This window comes from Maylandia zebra, linkage group LG9 (assembly GCF_041146795.1).
Source record: "Maylandia zebra isolate NMK-2024a linkage group LG9, Mzebra_GT3a, whole genome shotgun sequence".
NCBI lineage: Eukaryota > Metazoa > Chordata > Actinopteri > Cichliformes > Cichlidae > Maylandia > Maylandia zebra.
Window position 1 is genome coordinate 33,923,720 of NC_135175.1, and position 27,307 is coordinate 33,951,026.

The 27,307-nt window shown below is 41.7% G+C and overlaps 1 protein-coding gene across 4 annotated transcripts in view; it reads right to left on the bottom strand.

Annotated features, from left to right (window-relative positions):
• LOC101487744 (uncharacterized) overlaps nucleotides 1-27,307 on the bottom strand; it is a 74,788-nt gene that overhangs the window by 3,906 nt on the left and 43,575 nt on the right. For 3 of the 4 annotated variants that reach the window (XM_014413951.4, XM_014413952.4, XM_076888504.1), the window contains 28 exons: nucleotides 22,804-22,914; nucleotides 22,576-22,686; nucleotides 22,119-22,229; nucleotides 19,995-20,102; nucleotides 19,685-19,795; nucleotides 19,359-19,466; nucleotides 18,817-18,927; nucleotides 17,843-17,953; nucleotides 14,848-14,958; nucleotides 13,259-13,360; nucleotides 12,135-12,239; nucleotides 11,890-12,003; nucleotides 8,281-8,385; nucleotides 7,797-7,901; nucleotides 7,495-7,602; nucleotides 6,564-6,674; nucleotides 5,961-6,077; nucleotides 5,772-5,882; nucleotides 5,557-5,661; nucleotides 5,360-5,464; nucleotides 4,647-4,751; nucleotides 4,348-4,440; nucleotides 3,914-4,006; nucleotides 3,174-3,278; nucleotides 2,597-2,774; nucleotides 1,902-1,994; nucleotides 503-622; nucleotides 103-233 (listed from right to left, as the gene is read on the bottom strand). In XM_014413951.4, coding sequence (XP_014269437.3) covers nucleotides 103-233; nucleotides 503-622; nucleotides 1,902-1,994; nucleotides 2,597-2,774; nucleotides 3,174-3,278; nucleotides 3,914-4,006; nucleotides 4,348-4,440; nucleotides 4,647-4,751; nucleotides 5,360-5,464; nucleotides 5,557-5,661; nucleotides 5,772-5,882; nucleotides 5,961-6,077; nucleotides 6,564-6,674; nucleotides 7,495-7,602; nucleotides 7,797-7,901; nucleotides 8,281-8,385; nucleotides 11,890-12,003; nucleotides 12,135-12,239; nucleotides 13,259-13,360; nucleotides 14,848-14,958; nucleotides 17,843-17,953; nucleotides 18,817-18,927; nucleotides 19,359-19,466; nucleotides 19,685-19,795; nucleotides 19,995-20,102; nucleotides 22,119-22,229; nucleotides 22,576-22,686; nucleotides 22,804-22,914 — 3,099 coding nt within the window. The remainder of the gene's footprint in view (nucleotides 1-102; nucleotides 234-502; nucleotides 623-1,901; nucleotides 1,995-2,596; nucleotides 2,775-3,173; nucleotides 3,279-3,913; nucleotides 4,007-4,347; nucleotides 4,441-4,646; nucleotides 4,752-5,359; nucleotides 5,465-5,556; nucleotides 5,662-5,771; nucleotides 5,883-5,960; nucleotides 6,078-6,563; nucleotides 6,675-7,494; nucleotides 7,603-7,796; nucleotides 7,902-8,280; nucleotides 8,386-11,889; nucleotides 12,004-12,134; nucleotides 12,240-13,258; nucleotides 13,361-14,847; nucleotides 14,959-17,842; nucleotides 17,954-18,816; nucleotides 18,928-19,358; nucleotides 19,467-19,684; nucleotides 19,796-19,994; nucleotides 20,103-22,118; nucleotides 22,230-22,575; nucleotides 22,687-22,803; nucleotides 22,915-27,307) is intronic. The other variant, XM_014413953.4, reaches the window with a different exon arrangement.

Genomic DNA, 27,307 nt, shown 5'->3' on the forward strand with positions numbered 1-27,307 from the left:
AAAAGACCGAGACACAGATTTCAGGGTTTCAGGGATTTTGTTCTCAGGGAAAAAAACCCTTTAAATTTAGACCAAAAAAAACTTTGTTTCAGAAGAGTGTACCATGGTGCCTGAGTGTGGAGGAGAGGTGACAGATCTGACAGATGACATGCTGGTCTGATGCATGTAGCCGTGATACTGCTGCTGCTGCTGCATCTGGACGCCCTGATGGTACGCTCCAGGGAGCACAGGAGCTGGGTGAGAGACACAGAAACACAGAGAGAGAGAGGCGTGAGAGCAAATACGTTGAAAACTCTGTTCTGCTTTCTTGGAAAACTCTGCCTCTGTTGCTGTGAAACTCTTTGTGAAACGTTAACAATAAAACCCCCACAGTGACCTTCATGCACAATGCTGCGAGGAGACAGTGAGTTAGTTTAATCTGTGGATCAGAGACGGGAAACATAAGTCGGCCCATGCGTTCACCCTGCTGTGAGGAGGAAACAAAACCGAGGAGGAAAGATACCCGGAGTTTCAGCGCTGCTGCGGTCCCAGAGGTCAGAGGTCAGCGAGCTGACAGACTGAGCCTGGCTGAGGGTGAGCGACTGCTGGGAGTGCTGCCTGCTCAGCCTGCGGTCAGCTCGCTCTAACAGCCGGCCACCACCGGAGGGCAGCGCGGGACAGAAGTAACAACAGGAAAAACAAAGAAAACATCTCTAATAAGAACAAACACAGTGCGTAACAGCATGAGCATATCAGCTATTTCAAATTATAACTTATGGTTCTGTTAGTTTTCTTTTTTTGCTATTTTTAATTCAGTTTAGTTTCAGTTAGTTTCCAGAGGGGGGGTTACTTATTTCAGCATACAGTGTCAACACCGTCACATATGATTCTAGTAATAAAACGCTACATGCAAAAAATGTTTCCTTCCAAATTTCACCCAAATTATATTTTCATTTGGTTTCATAAGCACACATTATTTTTCCATTTAGCTGCTTTTTAGACATGTTTTTATTTCAGTAAACTGAAATGTTTGGGTGTTAGTTGCATTTCCATCAACTATATTTACTTGGATTTTATCCACTGCATTTTGCACAACATGGCAACGGCAAAGCTTCAGTCAGGATGTTGGCTAACAGGATCAACGTGCTGGTACTAACTATAACCAGACTCTTGCTTAAATGTATTTTTTGTTTAAACTCTGGAAAGCTTGAGTTGAAGGCAGCTGGACTTACTTTTAGGTGCTTCTGTCAGGGACCTGGATCTGGGTGGCTGTGGCTACAATGTAGCTGCCATCACCAGTGTGTGAATGTGTGTGTGAACGGGTGGATGACTGCATGTGTAAAGCGCTATACAAATACAGGCCATTTTACCATTTTAAATAATTTTGTGTTGCTGAAGATGACTTCAAACTAATTTAATGTAATGTTTAGGTCTTCAGGCTACTAAAAATTATGGTAAATGAAATGATATAAATATATATACACATATTATATTGAGTACTACAAAGGCTGAATGCGCCATCTTGTGGTTCAGACTGGTATTACACAAGAGCATATTTCCAGTTAATATCTCTAAATCTTGGACTTACAGTGTGACTGTTGACAGTTTTAGTATTTTTATTTTATTTTATTTTAACGTCACAAACAAAGACATTTAAAAAAGGACCTTTATGATAATAAGGATTTTTTTTAAAGTAAAGGCAGAACTTTCAACTTGATCAATGCAAGAGTGTGAACTGAGGATCAAACTTGCACACAGCAGGCTGGAAAATAATTTGTGAACATGTTTATTAGTGTGTAAAAGGGTAATGTGACTTTAAAAATCATTAATAGTAAAACCAGGGTCATGAGGGGTCATGAGAGATGTATGCAAATATGCAAAATATTTTAGTTTGAAAACATTTCTTGAGGATCCAGAGCTACCAGACATCCTGCGGAGGCTTTTGGACTGAATGTTGTCCTCAAGAGGGTCAAAGTCAAAGATGGAGCCTGGGTCTGCCCTCCACACCTTCAGGTCTTCAGACAGGAGGGAACAAGATTTGGACAGAAGCAGTGACTGAAACAATCCAACATTATTAAGTTGATAAATATTCCATGACTTCATTTGAACTGACGTTTCTCTGACTTTGTTCTTGACCGTAACAGATATAAACTCAGAGGGCTGAAGTAAAAAAAAAAAAAATCCAAATCACAGCTCATCTGTTCACTTAAAAAACAAACTATGAAAAGAAAGTAACAAAGCGGAAAGTGGCTCCACTTTACCATAAAATAATACTTAAACCAGACTCAGCACGTCAACCACCTGGTCCAGACCTAAACCTTGCTGTTATTTCAGGGGTCTTTGGCTTCATGTGGAGGCTTTTATTGTGAAACACTATATGAATAACACATAACAGAAACTACAGGAGACAAAAGTTATTGATGAAGCATCACATTCTTTATAGGTCCAAAGTTCACAGTTAGAGCTAAGAAGAATAAAGAATTCAACAACTAAACAACATCAGATGATTGTGTCATGTGACTCTGCTGGCCAATCCCTTTCTTGGTGCAATACCACACAGCAGCCAGCAGACACACCAACCGCTGAATCCTTAACACACACAGGCTCTTTCACTAACCTACGATGATGCCTCCTGGTCGTCTGTCCATCTCTGTCACCTGGTGGTGCATGCCTTTGTTGTAGCCCGCCTCTCCCATCATCTGATTGGCTCTCTGGTAGCGCTCCATGCTGGGATCGTCCAACCCCGGCGTGAAGCCTCGACCGCGCGCCCGCTCAAAGTCCTCGTGGTACTTTGCCTGTGAAGAGCAGAGGAGTCAGTGTCAGTGACTGAGACACAGTTTAAACACAGTCTAGTGTTAGACAGCACAACACACACACACACACACACACACACACACACACACACACACACACACACACAGGTCAGGATGCATGTAGTCAGTGAGCAAGTAAACAAACACACACAGGGAGTGTTTTTAAATCTTTATTTGTGGACACACATCACACTCATTAAGGTCACTTGCACACACACACACACACACACACACACACACACTGCTCTGTCCTCCGTGCTGTCAGCTTGTTGGTGTTTGTTAGTATCCGTGCTGCGGTCCCACGCTTGGTGCCACGTCACTCATCACTTGTGTTAGCTCCTCCCACTGCACAGGTGGGAACCACAGCAACCAGGCTGCTACCATGGAGACCGAGTCCTGTGTCTTCCTGACACGTCTGTACTCAGGTGTGTCCAGCTCATTGCAGCTCCGCCCCCTCACCTCCTGCAGCCCGCGCTGGTACTTCACCTATTTAACACACACACACACACACACACACACACACACACACACACACACACACACACACACACACACACATTACAGATACAGATAATACTGTATTACTTACTTGTGTGTGTGTCTGAGTTTGTTGCAGATTTATGTTTCAGAACCTTCAGAGTAAAATTCCTCTCTACTTCACTCCCTGCACACTTTGGCCCGGTCATCACTTCTGCTCTTCTTTCATTCATCAGCTGTCCTCTGATTGAAGTGCGTCCTATCAAAAACCTCTGACCTCAGCGAGCAGTTGAAGAGACAATTTGAGTGTGGTGGTGGCAAATAAAACGTTTGTGTGATTCAGATCGATCACTAACACACCGTCTGCCTCCTTCCCACTACAACCAGGACGCTTCAGATAATCTACACTTTGGAGGAACTGACTGAGGGTTTGTTTTGGTTTGTGCGTGCGTGTGTGTGTGTGCGTGTGTGTGCGTGCGTGCGTGTGTGTGTGTGTGCGTGTGTGTGTGTGTGTGGCAAAGTGTTTCTGAGCGGTGTACCATAGGCACGAGAAAAGTTGTCGTACCATAGGCACGAGGAGTGTGTGTGTGTGTGTGTGTGTGTGTGTCTGTGTGCGCGTGCGTGTGCGTGTGTGTGTGTCTTGCCGAGCTGATGTTCTCCTGGTTTTGCTTGACTCTCTCCAGCTCTGGAGTCACTCCAACGCTGGTGGCCTTCACTGCACTCTGCTTGTATTTGACCTGGTGGCAAAATCAGAAATGTCAGGTCAGGTGTCATCAGGTTAGCCAGATCAGGTGGTGCTAAACTATTACTGTTATTAGCTGCTTATTTAACTCAAGCAGTGGACAAGCTGTCAGTCAGCCAGCACTGACTCCAACATGTAGTTAGTGTGTTTGAGACACTCTCTGAATGTATGATTGTTCTGTTCTATTAGCTGACTCGCTCACACTCTGACTTCCTGCTCCAGAGCCACACTCGGTCCTCACACTCCTCATCCCCACATCATGACCGTGCAAACGAACCTCACGACTCGCTGACTGCTGCCCTGCTCACTTTGTGAGGCCGCTGTCTGCGTACTCACTGAGCTGATGTTCTCCTGGTTACGTCGGACTCGCTCCATCTCAGGTGTGTCCATGACTGCGGTGCCACAACCCACCTCCTCCCTGTACCGGACCTGAACAGAGCTGGAGGTGAGTCATCTGCTGCTATAAAGGCTGCTTGTTGGTGGCGGTTACTTAAACTCCACTCCCACTCAAAAACACACTTTACTTCAGTGTTCTGAAGATTGATTCTCTGAGCTTAACATTCACTCATATAAAAAAAGCAAACTGTTTTTCTGAAGCAAGTAAACAAGTTTGTTGATTCCAACCGTAAACGTACGTCACTGATCTTCTTGGCGTTCTCTCTGGCGAGGACGATCTCTGGCGTCTCTGTGACCGATGACGTCAGGTTTCTCATCATCTTTGAGTCCCAGCAGTATCGCAGCTAAAAGGAAAGAAAACGCTGCTGTAACAAGTGTGCAAATAACACTTTAGAGTTATGTCGTATAACCTTTTAGACATATCACCGCCTGTGACTGCTGACTACAATGACCCTGCAAAACTTTGCTAATAAACTTCATCCCAGTCCTGAAAACGAAGAATTGTTTTATCTCTGAAATAGCAGCAATACAGTCAATGTAGACTGAAAATGCAATGTCTGTTCCTACGTTTGCACACTTTGTTCTTGGTGTTTGTGGCAGTAGTGTAAGATTTTTATAGAAAAATACCGAAGAACAGACTTTACTGTGTACGTGCCCAAAGCCTGCAGTCTCGGATCTAAACATTTGTGCTTATGACTCATGAATTTCATTTTTAGAGAATAACATGTGCTCACCAAGTCATCATTACTAAAATGAGAAGAAAACGTTATTATGAACAACAATAAAAATAATAAAAAGTAGATTAAAAATGACAACAATCTTGTGCATTTACTACACTGTTTCATTGTCCTGAAGTTACATAAAAATCACAGGAACTAAAACTTCAAAGCTTTTAGCCGATCATAATTAACAGGAATACAGTGAACAGATGGTGGGGACACCGAGCACTCACAGAGCTGATGTGTCTCTGGTTGGCTTTGACCCTCTCCATCTCGGGGGTCTCAGAAACCAGACTGTAGCGTCCCTTCAGTCGCTCCGCCTCGTCTTTATACTTCTTCTACAGAGAGGGGGGGCGGGGGAGGTGGGGGGGTTAGATTGGAGGGATGAACTTGTCGTTTCACTTAAAGCATCTTGTTTTAACACACAGACCTGGCTGTAGACGTCTTTGAGGTAGGAGGCGTGCAGCAGCTCAGGAGTGTCTGTAACCGACCCGTATGAGTGTTCTCTGAGCTGCTCCGTCTGCTTGTACGACTTCTGCATCAGGCAGACAGAAACCATCAGCTCAATGTTCGCAGGCTGCATGTTTTATAAGAATAAGATGTCCGAGAAAGAACTTCCATTTACTTTAATCCGGTGACACAAACCTGGCTCTGGATCTGTGAGGCTCTCTTGGCTCTTTGCATCTCCAGCACATCAGCACTCAGCTCCATGCCTTTCCCCACAATCTCCCTCTCCAGATCTTTGCGGTACTCCTTCTGTGAACACCACAGTTGGAACTCCAGTTCAGATCAGGCCACTTACACCTTTCAGAAATCTGTGTGTTTTTAGTTTACCTGGTTCAGTATCTGATTGGCTTTTCTGACCCTCAGCAGCTCAGGTGTCTCTTCAAGACCAACACCAGATAAGCCCCGCCCCTTCACCTCCTGCTCCAGGTCCCTCTTGTACTCTTTCTGCAAGGAAAGGGCGAAAAAAAAAGAGCAAAAACAGGGAAACTAAAAATGAAAACGTAAATGATTTTTTTTAAAAGTAATGCTTGATTGATTAAAGCCAAATGTTTGTTCTTTTTCTTTGTGAAGTGCTTCATTTCACATAAATAGATTAAAAATGTGTTGATTTCTTTGCTTCTCTCCTTAGAATCTGCCATATATTGTTTAAATAAGCAAAATACTCTATACATTTAGCTCCTCCTCTTATTAAAACTCTTTAAAACAAATATATGTGGGTTCACTGATTTTGTCTTTCAATCGTTCAGATAATAAAAGACATGAAAAGAAAAAACCAGAAAAAGGAACAATCACCAAAATCCACAACACAAGTGCTTCACAAGCCAAAAGATGTTGGAAATCAGTGGATTATCTGCTCTTCCAGGTTTGAGCACAGCTTGATCAAACCTCTAACGTGGCTTTAAATAGTTCATCCCTCTGAGGCTACGTCACCTCGCTCAGCAGGCTGCTAGCATGGCGCGCTGTCAGGTATCCAGGCGTCTGGTCGATGTCCACCAAGGCTTTGCCCTTCATCTGCTCCTCATAGTCCTTCCGATATTCCTTCTGTAAGAGACACACAGCACAGTGAGAGAACAACGACACACAGATAGACGTGATCAGCATTAATATTTGTAGCTTTTTAAGGCACAGGTGCACGATAACCCTCATACTTGTACAACCAATAATTGTAAACCCCCACAAAAGTACGATCGCTTCATCGTGCCCGAGCTTCACTGGTGTTTCCTTCAGCGGCTGATTTGGAGTCTAACTGGTCAAACTGTGGGGCACAGATCCACAGCAGGTGGCACACACTGATCTCAGCTTCTCTAAAATACAACAGATTTGTTTTCATGTTGTTAACGATTGACAGAAAAAGAAGTGACACCACGCTGCAGCATCGTTCATGATGCGAGCAGAGCGTTAATAACCTGTGGCTGTGCTGTGAACTCTCTCTGTACGACACTCATACACTTTAAACTCTGTTTTAAACAATATGATAGCTTTCCTTGATTTAAGCCCCTTCTGGAGTCGTATTATTATATGAGTTATGATTTATTTTAGGTTTAGATTTTCTCAGCTGTGAAATCAGTGTTCAAAGTTCTATAATAGGCAGTGAAGATATATGCTCGCTGTGTTCTGTGCAAATAAAAACACTTTAATTTCTCCAAACTCATTCACTCCAGTCTGCAGGCCAAAATATTGTTTGGATTATTTGCTACATGTCACATAAAAAGTTTAAAAGTTACAACCAAAGACGCACAACACGCCAAACCTGAAGTCTTCATCTGCTGGATCCAAAGCTCAGAGTGAAACTTCTGACTGGAGTGTAAAGCTAAAGAAACACATAAAGTCTGTTTCTGTCAGAGCTGCAGAGACGTTTCACCTCGCTTTGCATCTTCTGTGCTTCCTTGGACACCTTGTAGGTCTGAGTGTCTCCGAACTCCATCAGGGAGCGACCTTTGTTCTTCTCATACTCCTCTCTGTACTTGACCTGAAGACAACAAAGCACACAAACCCATCAGACGCACTTACACAATGTAAAGTTTAGAAATTATCAGACAATGAAAGCTTTTGCTTGTGTGTGTGTGTGTGTGTGAGTGTGTGTGTGTGTGTGTGTGTGTGTGTGTGTGTGTGTGTGTGTGTGTGTGTGTGAGTGTGTGTGTGTGTGTGTGTGTGTGTGTGTACCTGGCTGTGCAGCACTGCGTTCTCCTTGTGGTGGAGCTGTTCAGCCGTGTGCAGAGCTGTGTGGTAATGAGCCTTCGTCTGCTCGTACTTCTTCTTATACTCTACCTGATCACATATACACAAACACACACTATTATACAAGATGACTATTTATATAAGCACAGGCTTATTCAACAAGCAGAAGGCTGGCTGAATAAGCCCGAGTCCAGTCCAACAACGTCCTCACTCAACGAACTAAAATAAAATAAATAAAGACACACGAGCACAATGCAGGACTGTTATTGTAATTGTGTGTCGGTAGCAGATGTTAAACTCTTTATTAACTCCTGCAACATCCGCATGGGCTTTGCAGAGACTTTTATTTTGAAGGCTGCATCGTAGCACTTTAATAAAAATAATAATCTTTGTTATTATTCTATGAAACAGCTAGTTTTTCTCTGACAGTCTAACATATTGAATTATTGTCTAACAGCATGTGGCTTACATTGCTCTGAAGCTTGGTGGCGTGCAGGGCGTGCTCCAGCTGCAGGAGGTTCGGGAGGTCGGAAGAACCGTCTGGTTTCTGGTTCTGGTTGGTTTTATATTTCACCTGGAAGACAGGAAAAATGCATATCAGCACTCAAGGTTTTCCAGGGGTTTTAAAATGATTTCAGGGCACATGTGATTCCTTTAAGGAATGGCGAGGTTGGCAATCACAAAACAAAGAGATTTATTTGTTCCCGTTCACTCTGGTTTTACTCACTTATCTGTGCAGCTTTAAGTGATGCTCTGCCAGAGGTGGCAGAAGTACAGACATTCTGTACTTAAGAAGTGCAGATACTTGTGTTAAAAAACACTCTAGTAAAAGTTGAAGTACAGATGCAACGTCTTTACTCAAGTACAACTGACAAAGTGCTCTGAAATGTCAAATACAAATCTCAAAGAAAGTAAGAAGTAGCTCTTTTGAGGGTATTTCTACCAGCTACTTTTTTCACAAAGCTAACTGAACCTCGCGCTATAGAAATGTTTAAGTCTAAACATGGACGAGGTTCTTTCTGGAGAAGCAGATTAATCATCCGGAGGTCCACCATCACAGTGACTCTGCAGACCATAGTAAAGAAGCACGACATGAAAGGCCAGGCCTCGTTTACAGCTGGTTAGCTGTAGCTCAACTATCAAAATAAGAGTAAGGGGACTGTTATTAGTCATAAATCTGCAGAAGGTGGGATAAAAAACGTTCCCAAAGATGTTTTATTGTGTAAAGGTCTCAATCCACACCTCGTTTTTTTTCTTTGAGGAGCCAGACTTTCTTGTAATGAGCTCTCCAAATGTTCAAAACAGGTTTTTTTCACTCATTTTCAGTCTTTGTATCTGACCATTTTCAGATTTTTTTTTTAAACACTGACCTTTGAAACTCCACATTATTGAAGTAGCGAGGGAACAAAATTCAGAAATATCCAAAGAAGACAGAAAGGTGCCTCAGGCTGTGCTGAACAAGGTGGCCGAGGTGGTTTGTTAGGTGAGTACAAACTCTGGTTCCACCTTATATACCATGTTTCCATGTTTGCATATGTTTAACCCTCTCAAGGCAGGCGTTGCCGATTTGCAGCAGTTAAAAACTAACAACCTGATTACCCCACATACATATTTTCTGAGTTTTTTTTCTCAGAAGCACCACTGCAGGACTTGGTTGTGCATTAGCAACAAAAAGTTTCATTTGAGCCTGAGAGGGTTAAAAAAAATCACTGTGCCATTGTGCTCGAGAACTACTGGGGCCTTTGGTATCCAAAACGGATCCAGCATCACAGTGATTCAGAGTGACGTGTAGTGATTATGTTTCCTGGTTAAAGGTTAAAGATGAGCAGACATTTTACAGACATTAATGTCCATCAGGGTCAGTCATTGTAAAGCTCTCTTCTTTCTCTGCCAAGTAAAGATGTTCTGGCTTCAGTTCATCATCATGCTGTTCAAACAGCAAACCCAATCTCAGGGTCAGAACATCACACGAGCCACATTTTCTACCGTCTGCAGAAACAGCAAAGTGTGAGAAGTATTAAAAAAACAGAAATTTCCCTTTGAGTTCCACATATAACACTTTACTTTGATGTTTTCTTCAGTTGTGTTGCCAAAATCGGTTCCAGTTTCAGCCCCCTTTTCAACAAGCTCTTCTACTAAAAACCTGCATTCAGAGATCCGCCTATGTATCATGATGCTGAGTCTCAAAGAGAGGCTTTTCTAAAAATGCAGCACTGTGTGAACGTGCAGCACTCCTGAACGCCGGGCAGCGTTCAACACAACAAGCTGTTATGTAATGCGGTGAAGTGGGGAGGCTCTTTCCTGCAGCTGTGTGGGCAGTGAGTGGACGAAAACGGCTGCCTCTGTGTGTTTGTCTATTTGTGCTTGTATGGTGCTTCTTTTCACTGTTCAGCTCTTATTTTCTCTTTTTGTTTGTTTGGAGTGAAATTTATGGTGACTTTGTAAAGACATCTGAACTCCAGGGGGCTGCCCGAGGTTCAGATGTAGTTTTAGGTTTCATGTTAGAGCTGGGCTCATATTTGGCTTAGATTTGTTTAATATTTAATAGTGATGATGGTGTTCAGAGCGAGAGAAAGAGGAATGCTTATATCAATAAATGTCCTCACAACTGCAGATAGACCAGCATGTGTGTGTGTAACCTCTTCAACTTCTCCAGCTTTCATCCCACAATCCCTCTCCATTTGCCTTAGAAAGGTTGCCATGGTTACGCCCACACAACAGACTGAATTTTTCGTGAGTGTGTGTTTGAAAGAGAACGACACACACACAGCTTTTTCCCTCTTCGACTTGATTATCTCAGTGACTAAAAGAAAAAAAATGTCTCCAGGTGATCTACGGGAAAAAATCAGATTATTCTGTAAAATATAAAAAAAGAATGAGTCATCCATCCATCTTCATCCGCTTTATCCGAGGCCGGGTCGCGGGGGCAGCAGCCTAAGCAAAGAGGCCCAGACCTCCCTCTCCCCAGCCACCTCCTCCAGCTTATCCGGGGGAACACCAAGGCGTTCCCAGGCCAGCCGGGAGATATAATCTCTCCAGCGTGTCCTGGGTCTGCCCCGGGGCCTCCTCCCGGTGGGACATGCCTGGAACACCTCACCCAGGAGGCGCCCAGGGGGCATCCTTGTCAGATGCCCGAACCACCTCAGCTGGCTCCTTTCGATGTGGAGCAGCAGCTGCTCTACTCTGAGCCCCTCCCGGATGGCCGAACTTCTCACCCTATCTCTAAGGGAGAGGCCAGCCACCCTTCGGAGGAAGCTCATTTCTGCCGCTTGTATCCGCGATCTCGTTCTTTCGGTCACTACCCACAGCTCGTGGCCATAGGTGAGGGCAGGGACGTAGATCGACCGGTAAATTGAGAGCTTCGCTTTTACACTCAGCTCCCTCTTCACCACGACGGACCGGTGCAGCGTCTGCATTACTGCAGCCCCAATCCGTCTGTCGATCTCCGGCTCCCTTCTCCCATCACTCGCGAACAAGACCTCGAGATACTTGAACTCCTCCACTTGGGGCAGAAACTCGTCCCCGACCCGGAGTGGGCACTCCACCCTTCTCCGGCTGAGAACCATGGCCTCAGATTTGGAGGTGTTGATCCTCATTCCCGCTGCTTCACACTCGGCTGCGAACCGTTCCAGTGCGAGCTGGAGGCCCTCACCCGATGAAGCCAACAGAACCACATCATCCGCAAAAATCAGAGATGAGACTCACAAAAACTCAAATACTCAGTAACTAAAAAAGTAACTAAAATGATTACATTAAAGCATAATGCTTGAACAACACCCAACTTTAATATAATGAAGCCCACAGAAGTCAAAGAGTAAAATATTGTTCCCACTCTGCACTGCTTTCCCATTAGGCATAAAATAAAAACAAAGAATTTTATAGAAAACTATGGACACACTAAACTACACAGCACACACATGCAGGCATTTTAACAGCTTTCCTTTGTGGTGCACTTTCATACTCACCCAGTTAGACTATGCTGACCTACATTCAGAAAAAAACCTGATGAACGATCATCACATGCTTTATTTGAACTTCAACCTGTGTGTGACTGATCATGTGACCACGGTTCACTCACCTGACTGGCCAGAGCAGCAGCAGCCTGCGTTTGTTTGAAGGAAACACAGTCCAGCGGGTTGTATTGAGGTTTCTGCCCCTTTAACTGTCTGTCAAAGCTCTCCTTATACTTCACCTGCAGGAGAGCGATAAACAGAGACATCAGCTGTTAAATGCAAGTGTATCTTTTCCAAGTCTTTTAACCACACATTATAGTGCTCACTTGCAAAGCGGCTACTAGTGCATGCTGGGAAGGCTATGTGTTACCTGGCTGGCCAGTTTTGAGACCTCTTTGGCGTGCTGGATGTCGGTTCTGGCCAGAAGAGACTCGTCACTGTAGACGGGCTGCTTAGTATTACTCTTATAGGTCACCTGTAGATGTCACAAACACACAAGAAAGACTAAATAAAACAAATACAAAAAGATTAAAACAGCTGTGAAAAGACATTTTAGTTAAACGTAGTTATTTTACTTTCAGTTTTTAGGTAATTTGATAAATCTGTGAACTTTACAAGCATCAGGAGGCGCCGGAGCAGATATTTATTGAGACTGAGACGTCTGAGTGGGAGTAAGGAGATTTAACTGTAATATCTGTTCCAAAATCCTTACATTTTGCCCTTGGCAGCATCATCCACATAATATATATTAACAGCATCTAATACTAACAAAACCAGGTAAAAAATAAGTAAACCCAACTGAAAACAATCAGAGACAAAGCCCCTCAATACAAACTAAAAACTGCTGCAGTGTATTAGGGCCACACAATGAATAAATTAATGAATAAATAAATATATAAATAATATATTATTGATAATTTGAGAATAAAGTCAAAATTCTATTTAAATGTTGACATTATCGTACAACGTCTGCTGTATTCTCCACAAACCCTCTTGTTAGTGAACCTGGTGCATCGTTGTCTGTGTACATTTGTTAGCACTGAATTAGCTGTTACTAGTTCCTGTTTGTAAAGTACAAAGAACGCTAAGTGGATGTTATTACAGCCGAACACATACTTTCTACTTCTAAGTCCAAACCCTCAAAGAGACCCCTGAAGGTCTGTCCCAAAGAGAGGACCGGGTCAAAATGTCCCCACTTTCCAAAACAAGTCCTCACAAAGACAGAAATACAAACACACACACGTCACACTTTCCCATAAAGCTACAAAACACTCGCACATAATGACAGTTCAGTGTTAAGCGCAGAACATTTTCTATAATTAATCAGCATTTCCACTCAGAGAGAAGCAGCTGAACAGGAACGTTGTCATGGAAATGAGTGTTGGATGGAACGTGGTTACATGTTCACACACACACACACACACACACACACACACACACACACACACACACACACACACACACACACACACACACACACACACACACGCTTACATCGCTGGCCAGTTTAGCTGCGTTGGTGGCGTTCACGATGTCAGGTCTGTCTGGGATGGTGTTGTAGTGATGAAGCTCCTCTTTACCTTTCCTGTAGCTGACCTGAGACCAGCAGAGGAGGTTAAGGAGAAAAGGAGGAGTTACTCTAATAAAACCAACATAAACAAAAGGGCAGTGAAGTTCAAAATTAAAAACATAAATAAAACGCAGGTGTTAAACACACTGGTCATAAAAACAGAAAAAAACAGCTGAATTCACTGAAAGCTGCTGTCGGGAAACAGAAGGTCTACACTATGAGTAAAGCCACTTAGCTAGCATGATGATCACATGCACAGCTCCCTACGGTGTTCACTTTTAGCACAAAAATCATATAATTAAGTCCTTTCCCAGTCGCTCCTGTGTTCCCTTGTGTGTCTCAGATCTCAGTGGGGCTTTTTCCACTTGCACTCTGATGACAACTATCTTTGTTTGTCTCTGGTAGCTTTGACTCTTTTTCCTCCACCTTTTATTCCAGTTTATTATTAGCTCTGACATAATCGTGGACTATAAATGGAAACAGAAAGCTTCTGGTACCACAAATCATGTCTCTTGCCAACATATTTATTCATGCAATCTATTTTACACATTCAACAGGTGAATATAATAATATTTTACAGTATTAACCGTTAAAGGACACTGTTGTAGAAAGACTGAAATAACAGCTAATGGTCTAATATCATAGACTGTGCATAGACTGCATTCTTTCTAATGGCCAGCAGGTGGCGCCTCCTCTGGTTGCAAAGATACTTCCAGTATCTAGAAGTTTGTTAGAGGTTTGTTGTTTCCTTGATGTACCTTACAGAACGTTTTCCTGATGACTTCTTGGGATTTCATACACTTGCTCTGGAAAAGCACAAATATTTGCCTCTAAAACTGACGGCAGCATCGTTTTAGAATTCAGAATAAAAAGATTTCATTCGTTTTCTCCAAGCGTTGTCCTTCCTTGCTTTAATAAGCTGATTGTCGGTGTTTGGAGAATCTCAGCTGAGGTTTTTTGCGATGCAGCGTGAAGTCGAGTAAATTTTTGATCGACTTGTGCAAACGCTGACTCGCCTCTTTTCCCATCACCTGCTGTGAATTTGTCTTGTTGTATTTGTATGTAATGATGCTGCACCATTGCTCAATAAAACACAATGTCCATTTTTAATTACAGTTCTCCTCGGAGTTGATAGAAGGATGGACCAGGTTACACATTCACTGGTTAACAACTCATTAATCAAACGTTGTGCTCTCAGTCGTCAGATCCAGTTTCAACACACAAATATGGTGATGGTGAAGCCACGAGTAAAATCAGTCGGCTCAGAGCTTCAGTATCAGACTTGCCTAACCAATCACAGACAGCGCAATGTTATGCAGCAGAGTACAGTAAAACATGTGAACAGTGGTTTGGCAGATGCACTGCAAAATAACTGTTACTTGTTGTGTTTTACTGTAATTTAATAGAGAAACTGTTAAGTTCTGCTGATGAGCTGCTGTCGGCACAGTTATACGAACAAACGTTACATAACAGCTGTTGTATCACTGATTCAGACGGACAGGTAAATATTTACTTCACTCTGCTTCTTGTTGACCTCCATGGCGTGCTCCACCTCAGGAAGCGTCTTCATGTTGGTGTAGCTGGACTTCCCCTTCTCCCGATTATATTTCTCCTTGTAGAGCTTCTACAGAGAGACAGAAGAGAGTCAAAAAGGACTGAGGAAGAAAAAATGATTAAATAAGTGAAGAAAAGGAGATGTGGAGGATTTGAAAAGAGAGACGCAGAGAAACAGAAGCCTGATAAATTTAGGGAGGAAAACATCAGATGACTAATTCATCCTGGTGCTGGATTGCGTCTGAAAGCGCACTCGTTCATTTGTCTAAAAATAAGACGAGCTGACTTCCAACTGTGAAAATGAGGAATTCACAGCGTGATGCACAAATGAATACAAAAACTGAGTGAAGTTAAAAGGCCTGCAGAATAAACCGGCCGCCTTCTGTTTGGATTTTGCTTTAATCGTGTTTCAAAAACCAACTGATTGCTAATGTGTCATTTCTTTATAAAGAAATAAGAGTCCTACATTTAAAAAAATGCTTAAGGTCTATGAATCTGTGAAGAAAATAATAATTACTGCAGACTGTCAAACATTAGATATGTTGCATATAAACATAAAACAGCTGCATATCTGTAAACTTGTACTATAATATCAGGAGTACAAGGACAAACTAATGAGTGATGTATGAGTTTTAACTAGTTTGGATAAAACTGTTATTTAATTGCTTGTAAGGTCTCCTTGAGTGTCTTTACTGGTGCCTGAAAATAAAATGTAATGTTGTTGTTGTTAAATGAGGTGAATTTTTTTAGCTTCTCCTTTTCATTTTATTTTTATTGCGGCACATGTGGCGCAGCGTGAAGAACAAACAGACTGAAGAAACTGATCTGGCTCTGTTATTGGCCGCAAACTGGACCCTTTGAGTAGGAAGGTTAATAAACTGGTTTTATAGGAAAGAGCTGATACTGGAACCAGCATACTGGACGGTATTGTCCTGGTTTGTTCCTTCAGGGTTTTACAGACACTGGGATTGTCTGGGCTGCTGATGTAAAGGCGGTCTACGTTTCGCGCTCCAGTTAGCGTCGCATTGCTCGGTCAGCAGACATGAAACCAGAGGAGGATCAGGCCCGCGTCCCAGATTACCCAAAGCTTTGATTTTCTGCCCTCGGGGCTGATTGACACCAAACAATTCCCCTCATGTGTAACATCCGTACAATAAACAGAGAATTTCGTGTTCTGCACCAGCACTTCAGACAGTTTGAGCAGAATCAGGTCACATGTAGCACATAGCTGAAAACTGTCCACTTCACACACGCTGACATGCTGGGAAAAGACAAACAAAACAAACAGACAGGGCAGAGCATCCAGGAGGTGGAACACATGACGCCCACTCTGTAGTAGTAAATGCACCGGACCGTCACCTGCTCCACTCACACTGACACCACGCCAACGATGTGTCACGCCTGTAAAAAACATCACTCATGGTTACCAGAAATGAAAAACACCACAGAGTGGATTTAACTCTTCTAGACAATCAAAATTTCACTTTTGAGCTAAAGTGAACACATTTTCCTCCCCTGACTATTTCCATACAGCTATTTCAAGTGCAAGATGCAGCAACAGTTTGCATAACAATTTAAAGTCTTTGCTCAGCTTAATGTAGAAAATAGCAAAAGCAGGTCTCTGTACAATCATGAGCAATTACAAGTTTCCTGCTACCCTGCTGGTGGAGCTGTCTGTGAGCATGTGCAAATCAGTTGGAGCAGACAGGCTGTAAACACAGCCGGGACAAAGACAGGAGAGCAGGCTGCGTCATGCATTTTGTGCCAAATGTCTTTAGACAGCTACATCAGAGCTCTCACTAAGACCATGATTGTGCATCACATCAGTCACATCCTGAAGAGAATTTGAGTTTTGCACAGCTTTCAGTGATTGCTGAAGACCTTTCTCTGCTGCAGTTTGTTCATATCTGAAATAAAACCTACTTTTTAACTGTTGATGCTCTTTGAGTCTTTAACTCCACCTACACTGGTGACGGGGCAGGAGTCTAAGCACAGATGCCCTGTTGTCCTGGGAGGTGTTCCCAAGCTTACAGAGACACAACTTTTCCAGTGTCCGGAATCTGCCCTGAGGCCTCCACCCACCAGGACAAGCCTGACACACCTCAGCTGGGACATGGACAGGCCTTTAACCACTCAGCTGCCTCCTTCTGTTTTTAATCCTGACTATCTTTTTATACTTCCTCGAGCATCTTATCCATCTTGTCCTAACACCTTCATCTCTCATCCAAAGCACTCTTCTGGGAACTGTTGAAAGGTGTGAAACACAGTCATCCTTTCTCTCTCCAGATTCACCATCACATGCTCATGAACATCAGCAGCGTCCAGCTCGTGGACAGTTTGTAAAATCTGTCACAGGTGTCAGTTTCCAGCAGTGAGTCTGTGAGAAGTGTGTGCCTGTCCCAGTTTATCAGCTTCAATCTGCCACTACTGTGTGTGTGTGTGTGTGTGTGTGTGTGTGTGTGTGTGTGTGTGTGTGTGTGTGTGTGTGTGTGTGTGTGTGTGTGTGGTGGACAGTAGGTCAGTGTCTGTGTCCTCAGGCTCTGGAGCACCACACAGCTGCTCCCTGTTTTCACGCTTCTACAGACAAAATGATACCAACTCACAAAACACTTCCCATGAGCGTGTCTGTGTGTGTGTCTGTGTGTGTATTTGTGTGTGTGTGTAACACAGGACCGCGGGATGTTGCTGTTTAAATGCCTCCCATCTGCTCTTTAGTTAGAAATGTGAACTCCGAGTGGATTATAATTCCAGAGGTGTGACATCTGTCTAACCATGTTCACGTTTCATCGCTTTGCTGCTTAAAAACATGCAGAGAAGTTCAATATTTTTCTGTTGTTGCTCTTTCAAAAGCTCAGCTTTTATATCTGAAATTTGCTCCGTTTGCTCGTTAAACTGAGCGCGAATAGCAATTTGGTGTCTCTGACTTGATGCTGTGAAGGCGGCGTCACACTCACATCGCTCTGTGTCTTGCTCAGCTCTTTGGCAAACACGGTCTCGATGGTTTGGGGCATCTGGGCATAGAGACTACAGCCAGCTTCTTTCTTGCTCTCCTCCCTGTAAGCTTTCTGCGACACAAACACGTGAACCACATCAACAGACGCCGACCACATCAGGACGTCTTTTAAAAAAGCAGTGCAGCATTTTGCTTTGCTGTCTCACCAGCATTTATTTTAAAGTTCTGCATAATTAGAGATTTCATAATGAAATATTTATTATTATGAGGCTGATGCATTATAAATCTGCTCAAAAAATATGATCACAACAGTTGTGCGTGCTGAGGTCTAACAGAATGTAATGACGCCTGCCTGACTTACACAGTTAAGCTGATTTTAATGATTTTCATCTCTAAACTGGAAACACTGCACCGAGCTACAGACTGATTAAAAAACATCAGAAAGTGCAGCAGCACATGTGTACAGGTAAACAAATGGAAATGCCCTGTTGGTTTGCTGAACAGCAGTTGTTCCCATGTGCTGCTCCCTCCTGCCTGAAAACTCAATGTTCAACCATAAAACTTTAAATAGATTTTTTCTGTTACTACACAAACATCCTTTTTATAAGAAACAACACTGTTATCATAGCAAAAAACCTTCATGCCAATGATACTGTAATGCACAGAAAATCTGAAAAGCAGGTAAATCTCACTGTTAACTTGTTCTGCATTTGTAATAAGAATCTGAAAGGTAGAGACAGTCTCCAACCAGAGCTGCACAAACATTCACAAAAGGATTAAATGTGTGTTATAAATACAACATCAGCACTTCTGTATCAAGACACCGGTACTTCAAAGGAAGTGCGTCGTGATATTTGGCCCTGCCTTGTTCAAAAACAGCAAACGGGAACAATCCCGCCTGTAAAGCAAACCTGCTGCTGACTCACAACATGCTCATGAAGGTTCAGAGAGCAGTGGCTGCATGTTTAAATGTACCTCGCTGTGCAGCTGGCTCTGCTCCTTGGCATGCTGAGTTTCTTTGGTCTCGGGCAGCAGAGAGTACAGACACTTCACCATCTCCTTCTTACCCGCCTCTTTGTATTTATTCTGGGTGATGAAAACAAGACAGGAGATTAATAACTGCTCAGTGACACTGAGCACACGCCTGCACCTCACACTTCATCTGATTCTGTCTGTGTTTGAATAGATTTGGAGCTTGCACTGACAGCTTTATAACAGAAGTATGCAGCATGCAGGCCTGGAGCACGGGGAGCACAGAATATACAGCTGTTTGCAGATGACACTCAATTCTAAAACTGAAAAAGCTGACAGAAAGAAAATCCAAATTAAAGACCTCCATATTTATGATTTTTTTACAGTAAGTTCATGAAGCCAGACGTTAGTAAAATGTTACCAGCAAAAACAGCAAACACAGAAAGCTTTTTTATTCCCCACATTCACAGAGTTGTATTTGATTTATTTTTATACATGCTTAATTTTCAATGTGCAATCAAACTGTGAACACACACAGCTCCCACCTCGCTGTGTGTCTCAGCCATCTCTTTAACAAACTGAGTCTCCAGAGTTTCAGGCAGCAGCGAGTACAAAGTGTTGGGCAGATCCTCTTTGTCCTTCTTGTATTTTGACTAGAAAAGCCAGACGCACAGAGGAAAAAACACATTGAGAGATATATTTGCTATATTTCTGAGAGAAGCAGTAAATTTACATACCATGAACAGAACAGTACTTGACATAAACATACAGGGCTGTTAGTTTCTAAACACTCCACAGTTTTGAAGCATATTTTGTCAAATTTGACCTAAATAGGTGTAAATGAGTAAATCTGGTGCATGCTGCAGCTCACCTCACTCTGAAGTTCTGAGATGTGCTTAACAAACTCCATCTCTTTGGTCTCCGGCATCTGATGGAAAACACTGCTGCCGATGTCCTGTCTGCCTTTCTGCTTGTATTTATTCTGCAGCGCACAAACATGCAGAGTCAGATGATGAAAAAGAGTCCAGAAAAAAATGAGAACAGTAAATTAGGATGTTGTAACAACATCAACACGATGAATCATTGGGATTTTTTTTTTTTTAGCAATTTTATGACACAGAACAAGCTGCAGTGAAACTATTGGACCAACATGTTGTTACACGTTGCGGACGTCCGCCCACCTCACTCTGAAGCTCCGTCACTGCTTTAGCAAACTTGATCTCCTCTGTCTCAGGCAGCAGTGAGTACAGGTTGGTGCTCAGCTCCTTCTTACCTTCCCTGTATTTCACCTGGAGAGCAGAGACATACTCGGTTAATCATACACCGTAACAGAAAAAAATCTACATAAAAAAGTCAGAATTTGTTCTATCTACAGACGTTTTATATGAGCGGGAGAACGATCAAAGTCAAGCTCAATAAAAAAAAAAAAATCGATGCAGAAAAAATGGTAGACACAGACAGAAACTACTCAAACTCAGCCGAACAAAAACGAAATCAAAAATGGACCCCGAACTTGCTGAAAAACAAACAAACAAACAAACAAACAAACACACAAACAAACAAACAAACAAACACACAAACAAACACACAAACACCTGACAATTTAAACCCGATACCAAAACTTCAAACACTAAATCATCAATTAAAAGTGAAATTAATTAAATACAATTGTAAACAGATAAATACTGTATTAAATGTTTTAAACAACATTATTCTACATTTAAGTCATTATTTAATATTTAATTAATTAATTCTGATTTGAAATAAAAATTGACACATTTATTTGCATTGATGTGTTTATTTAATTGCACTCGTGGAGTTTTGAGGTTTTATTTTAGTACCTGGTTTTTGTGTGTGTGTGTGTGTGTCTGTGTGTGTGTGTCCGTGTGTGTGTGTGTGGAGGGGGTTCAACCCTTGTGCCCTCCTGAAATTTTGCACCCTTTTGACACCCTCGTGTACAAAAAAGTACACAAACAAAATCTGCCATAAAATCCTGACACAACAACATTATTTTTTAATTTTATTTCTTTTTTTCAGAAATCATTTCTCCAACTTGAGGCCTTTTCAAAACGTTTAAACATGAAATCATTTTCAGGACTTTATCCTTTAAATGTCAGTTTAAACGTCTGAACTACTGCAAAAAAACACAATAATTATTTTCATATAAGAAACAGAATGGTGACGGGAACAAAACTGATCTGACTGCATTAATATTTTAGGTGTACAGTGATGCCAAATTTGTGCTTGTACATGAACATGTAGAAAAATGTACGTATTGACTTTCTTACTTCAGTCTTTTCCTCCTTTTTTCTGTGGAAATGTTTGTTGCCTCCTGTGGATTTTATTCCAGTCTTTTTGTTTTTCAAACCAAGTTTTCTGTTGTTTTTTTTTTTAATAACTCTGTTTTCCTTCTGTTGTAACGAACTTTCCTCACGTGTTATTGATTGTTTTAACCTGCGTTCTTCCTGCGTCTCTTTGTGTAAGCAGTAAACGCTCCGATTCTTATATAGTGCTTTTCTACACTCCCGAGTACTCAAAGTGCACATTCATCCAATCACACAACCACTTTCTTCTTTGCTTTTCAGTGCTTACTAACTACATTCACACACATTCACACTCCGATGGATGCATCGAGAGCAACTTGGGGTTAATATGTTGCCCGAGGATATTTGACATGCAGACTACAGGGAGCCAAGGATCAAACGACCGACCTTCTGATCAGTAGATGACCTCGTCTACCTCCTGAGCTACAGCCACCCCTCAAAGAAGCGTGTCGGCAGCCGTGTACCAGACTATCAATATTCTTGTTGAGGCGTCTTTATGTGCAACCCTGTTTGTTGCTGTTATTCGCTCCATGTTTCTTCGTGTTTACTTCTTGGATATCTGTGTTACTTCACCTTCTGGACTTTGATAATTTTGGAACTTTTTTCTATAAACTGAAATAAAAGCTTGACTCCTGTTACTTCCATCTGCTTTGGTGTCTGTATTTGGCTCCTCACTCCAGTCCTCTCAAAACAGATGGATTATTATTTGGCAGAAACTGCAGTTTTTAAACATATAAAAACATCAAGCCCTGGGTGCCTGGAAAGGTGGATAAAATTCACAGATAAATGAGAATAACAGCACTGATATTGGTATGGAAAATATGTACTTTATAATACGTGTCAGCCTGTTGTATTCTTATGTATGTCAGGTATTTATCATGTGCCATGTGAGGGAGATTGCTATGATTTAATGATGCTTGCACAAAGTCAATAAAGAGTCGTAAATCTCTTGAATAGTTTTCTGACAGTCACGTCTCGTACCTGACTTTGTAGCTCAGTAGCCTCTTTAGCATGCTGAGTCTCCAGTGTTTCAGGCAGCTGATGGTACAGACAGCTGGTCGCCTCCTTTTTGCTCGCCTCCTTGTACTTGGCCTAAAGAAAACATCAGCCAGAATATTTGCTTGCAGGTTCAAAACAACATAACCGAACATTAAAAAGCCACATTGTTGCCATCAGTCTCATTGGCGGCTCACAGACCGTAAACATGGACACTTTTTGGACTGTGATTTACTTTTGAACCAGCGTCTGCAGGTGTAAAGATAATAACTACTGAGTCACTGATTCTTAGAAAGTTACATCCTCTGTGTTTATTGTGCAGGTAATAATAAAACACTTGGATGGATTTATGACTAAATCACTTTTAGTTTAACAGACAAGAACAGACACAACAACTCTATGATCCTGTTAACTAAAAATGAAATGCTCTCGTTTTCCTCACCTCACTCTGCAGCTCAGACACAGTTCGTGCTAACTGAGTCTCGGCTGTTTCTGGTAGATGCGAGTAGAGACTCTGAGAGAGGCTCTTGATGCCGTTCTCCTTGTATTTACACTGCAGAGGGAAAAAGAAAGACCTAAGGCCCAGTGACCCCCAATCCTGAACTAATTCAGACACGAGGAGGAACCAGGAGCGAAGAAGAAACCGAGGGAACAGCAGCTGAAATCTTACTTCACTCTGCATGTCGGACATCTTGGCGGCGAGCTGCGTTTCGGCCGTCTGCGGCAGCTGAGAGTACAAACTGGACGACATCGCCTTCTTCCCGCTCTGCTTGTACTTGTTCTAGAAAGCAAGGAGAGCAAAACTAAATATCAAGTAAATATTTGAGATCGTGACTTTTACTCAAACAGAACAAGAACTCTGAAGAAATAAAGTTTACATAAAAAAAATCGTAATAAAGAAATATTTCCGTCTCAGCCCAGTTTGGTGGTTATTGTTGTTTTATCTTTTATTGTGAAACTGGAAACTCTGAACGAGCTGAAAGTGAGTGAATGAATGGACCGATGTCCATGAAGCCGTTTGTAACGAGTCCAAACCACTGATGGACTTCATTAAGTGTGCCTATGCCAAAAGGCACACTTATTACTATTCGTCAGATTTATTATTCTTATTATTCTCAATCTTCCGCCTAAAATTTGGCCACGTAACTCACCCTGCAGTTTTGAGACAAGCTTCATATATGTTACCGCATTTTGTGCGGCTGGATCTGGAATGATGTGGTAACTCACCCCGCAGTTTTGAGACAAGCTTCATATATGTTACCGCATTTTGTGCGGCTGGATCTGGAATGGTGTGCTATGACTTTTGGTGTTTATAACTTTTATAGTTTTTCAAATATTAATATTTTAGTGAAAATTTTCCCGCGCTTATGTGCCGCACAGTTTTGAGACAAGGGTTGCATATGTTATATCATTTTGTGCGGCTGGGTCTGGACTAGTATGCTATGACTTTTGGTGTTTATGACTTTTATAGTTTTTTAAATATTTAGATTTTAGTGCAAATCTTGGCCCTTTTCAAGGTCCATGAGAAAGATTCATCTTTTGGCCCCATAGAAACAGACTTCTTTTGTGGTGTGTTGGCTCTCTCTAGTGGTAAACCGGGAGTAGTACGGCCTGTCTACCCTTATTTGGATTAACGCAATGACGACACTATCAACGGCGCGCGTGTCTCCGCCCCTCCTCCGGTTTGAAATTGACCTTAGAAGTGATTTTCTAAGACAGCGTACCGTATTCTTTGACCGGCACGCGTCTCTCCGCCCCTCCCCCGGTTTGAATTTGACCTTTGAACGTGATTTTCTGAATTGTTTGGTAAGACAGCGTAAGCTTTGACAAGGTAAGTGTATCTCTCTCTGGTTTGCAATTTAGCTTTGAAAGTGATTTTTTTTTTATGTGTGTCTGGGTGATTTCTTTGTCTTATGGTGAAGCTCGGCATGATGCTAAAGCTAGTTAGCGGATATTAAGCGTCTCCCGGTTTGAAATTGACTTTGAAAGTGATTTACTTTGACAAGGTTAGCGTATCTCTTTCTCTCTTTCTCTCTCTCTCTCTCTCTCTCTCTGGTTTGAAATTTAGCTTCGAAAGTGATTTTTTTTTTTTTTTTTTAGTGTCTAGGTGATTTCTTTGTCTCGTGGTGTAGATTGGCACGATGCTAAAGCTAGTTAGCGGCTATTGAGAATAGGTAAGCCCCTCCGCCCCTCCTCCGGTTTGAAATTGACTTTTGAACGTGATTTTCTGAATTGTTCGGTAAGACAGCGTAAGCTTTGACAAGGCAAGTGTATATATCTCTCTCTCTGCTTTGAAATTTAGCTTTGAAAGTGATGGGTTTTTTTTTAATCGATCGCGTTTCACGCCGCTTTTTGTCTGCCTAGTGGGTTGATCATGATGCTAAAGCTAGTTAGCGGCAATTCAGCGAAGGTAAGAGTCTCCGTCCCTCCTCCGGTTTGAAATTGACCGTTGAAAGTGATTTTCTGTGTCTTGACGCTGATATCTACAAAACGATTGTGGTTAGCACTTGGACGTCACTTTATTCCAGCGGTATCGTTTGTAATTAAAACTTTTAAGAGGCGACTGTCGCCGCGTCCCGCCCCTCCTCCGGTTTGAAATTGACTTTGAAAGTGATTTACTTTGACAAGGTTAGCGTATCTCTCTCTCTCTCTGGTTTGAAATTTAGCTTCGAAAGTGATTTTTTTTTTTAATGTGTCTAGCAGAGGCGGAGCCAGACATTTGAAACACCCGGGGCTTAGCCCAAAAGGGTAGTATGCATGTGGGATTTTTTTTTGGGGGGGGGGGGGGGGGGGGGGGTTAGAAATGACTGAAAGATTAATTGGCTCTGTTTTGAGTTTTGTTCAAAAAGGAATGACTTCATATAGGGAAAAATATATATCACATGTGCAGGACACCTTAAACTAGTTTTTTAATTAAGCAGCAAGGCAGAAAAAAGTCAGGGCTGCATCAAGACACGAGGACTAAACCCCAATTCAACCAGACCCAGAACTGATCCAGAATTAAAACAGGACTACAACAGTTCAAAATCAGGACTATTTGGGACTTGACCAAAACAGAACCAGAATCAGAACTAGATGATAGTAGCACTAAAAATCATCATAGACCTGCACTACACTTATTTTTTTAATTCTACCAAAGTCCACTATTTAGATTGAGAAAAGTTCATATAATTATTTAGCCTTGTTGTGCAAACAAGCTGCATAACTTAATAAATATAGAATTTGAAAAATAACAAACCTAAAAAGAAACACTAGGTACGAGATGCATGAGGACCTGTGATACGGTGATACTTTTGGTAAACAACCATGTGACTAACATGTGTGTCTCACCTGCTCTTGTTCTGTCTCTGTTCTGTCCTCATTCTCCTCTCTCTACCTCTCTCTCTCTTTGTGCTGACAATCATCAAATATACAGATATTTACAAACTCTTCAGATCAAAACACTTTTTTAATTGTAACATCAAATCAGACTAAATGGGAAGGTACCATCTGTGCAGTCTGCAATTTTGTTGAAGAAAGATGCTGAATCTATTTAATATTTCTTGAAAAATTATTGATTTCTGTGCATTTTTTTCACACTGCATCAAATTAAGGTTGATTACGTCGATTAAGCATCATGAGGTGGCGCATGAGGGGTGGTTCCCTATTTTTTAATTTTTGTTGTCGCTGGGAGTTGGAACTCTATTAGTTAGGTTGCTTAATATTTCTGCTAAGTACTCTTTAAAATACCAGAATAGGGAGGATGGTGTAGGTTTAAGTTTATTAGATTGATCAGTATTGCTGAACTATGAAATATTTTTTTGCATACAGGTATAACAGAATAGCTTTAGTGTAGTTGTTGTTTTAAACTTGAGTATGAACTTCTACAAAATGCAGCAAGATATTTAAAAAAAAACAGTTTTGTTGATTAAAAAACACTGTATCGGATTCATATCGGTATTGGCAGATATCCAAATTTATGATATCGGTATCGGACATAAAAAAGTGGTATCGTGCCATCTCTAATACAAACTGTTATGGAACTTTACTTAACAAAGTCTTAAGACCGGGTAGTGACACTATCAATATGTCTATTTAAAGAAAAGAGAGATTTTTTTTTTTTTTTTGTTCTTGTAGTCATCTTGTCTATCAATGTATCAGAGGGTTAAAATAACAAATTGCTGGTAAACATCAGAATTATTGATTTGTTTACTGTTTGTCCATTTACGTCAGTGTAAAATCTTTTGGCTACCAATGCAGCTACCTGGTTATTTTGCTTGACTTATAATGAAAGCTCGGTCTGTTCACATGCTTTAAATGCCAACAATTGATATTCTGTTTTTATGCTGACATTCTACCAGATGCCGAGAAAAAATAAAAGATCCCAGGCACAAAAGAAGTGCTGGAAACAACTTGACCTGGTCGATCCTGCTGTCCCAATGCTCACTGGCCACAACCAAGATGAGGCAGTCAGTAGTTTTCCACCTGACCAGGTAATGAAGATATGGTAGTGATCACAAACAGTTGAACAGTTTTCGAAACACGTTTGAGACAGTTAAGAACGCCTACCCATACAGTTTAGGATTTTTTGTTACAATATCACACAACTGGCATAATAGTGCATGGTATGCAGAGCATTTAAATGAAATGAATGTGTCAGGTCACTTAATGTCTTCTATACCCTTTTTCCTGGTTTAGATGGCACCAGCCAGGTTATCCTTGGAAACACAGGATAGACCCACCTCCTTATGTTCCCCAGGTATCAAGGTAAATATCAAAAAATATTCCTCTTATTAAGAATTTACAACAGACAATTACATGTTATAGACATATTAATGGTTACATCTCACCATTATGCAAACAGCAGGGATTTTTTTTTTATTGCTTTGTAAGTTTAGTAACCACTACTGTTTCATGTTTTCTTTAAAGTATCCAGTGTTACACTCTGTTTCAACTCTGTTAGTAGGTTTTATAATTTTGATTAACTGTATGTAACCCATTATCAGATTTCAGACACTCGTCCACCAGCAAAACGAGTCTGGGCAACTGATGATTTCCACACAGCATCAAATTCTCCACCTAAAAAGGTATGCCCACAAATGTCTATAACCAATTGGTATGCATGTGATCTTTGCTGTATAATCACCAGGGTTGATATTTAGTCTTTCACCTTACGTATGCTTGCTAACTCTTAC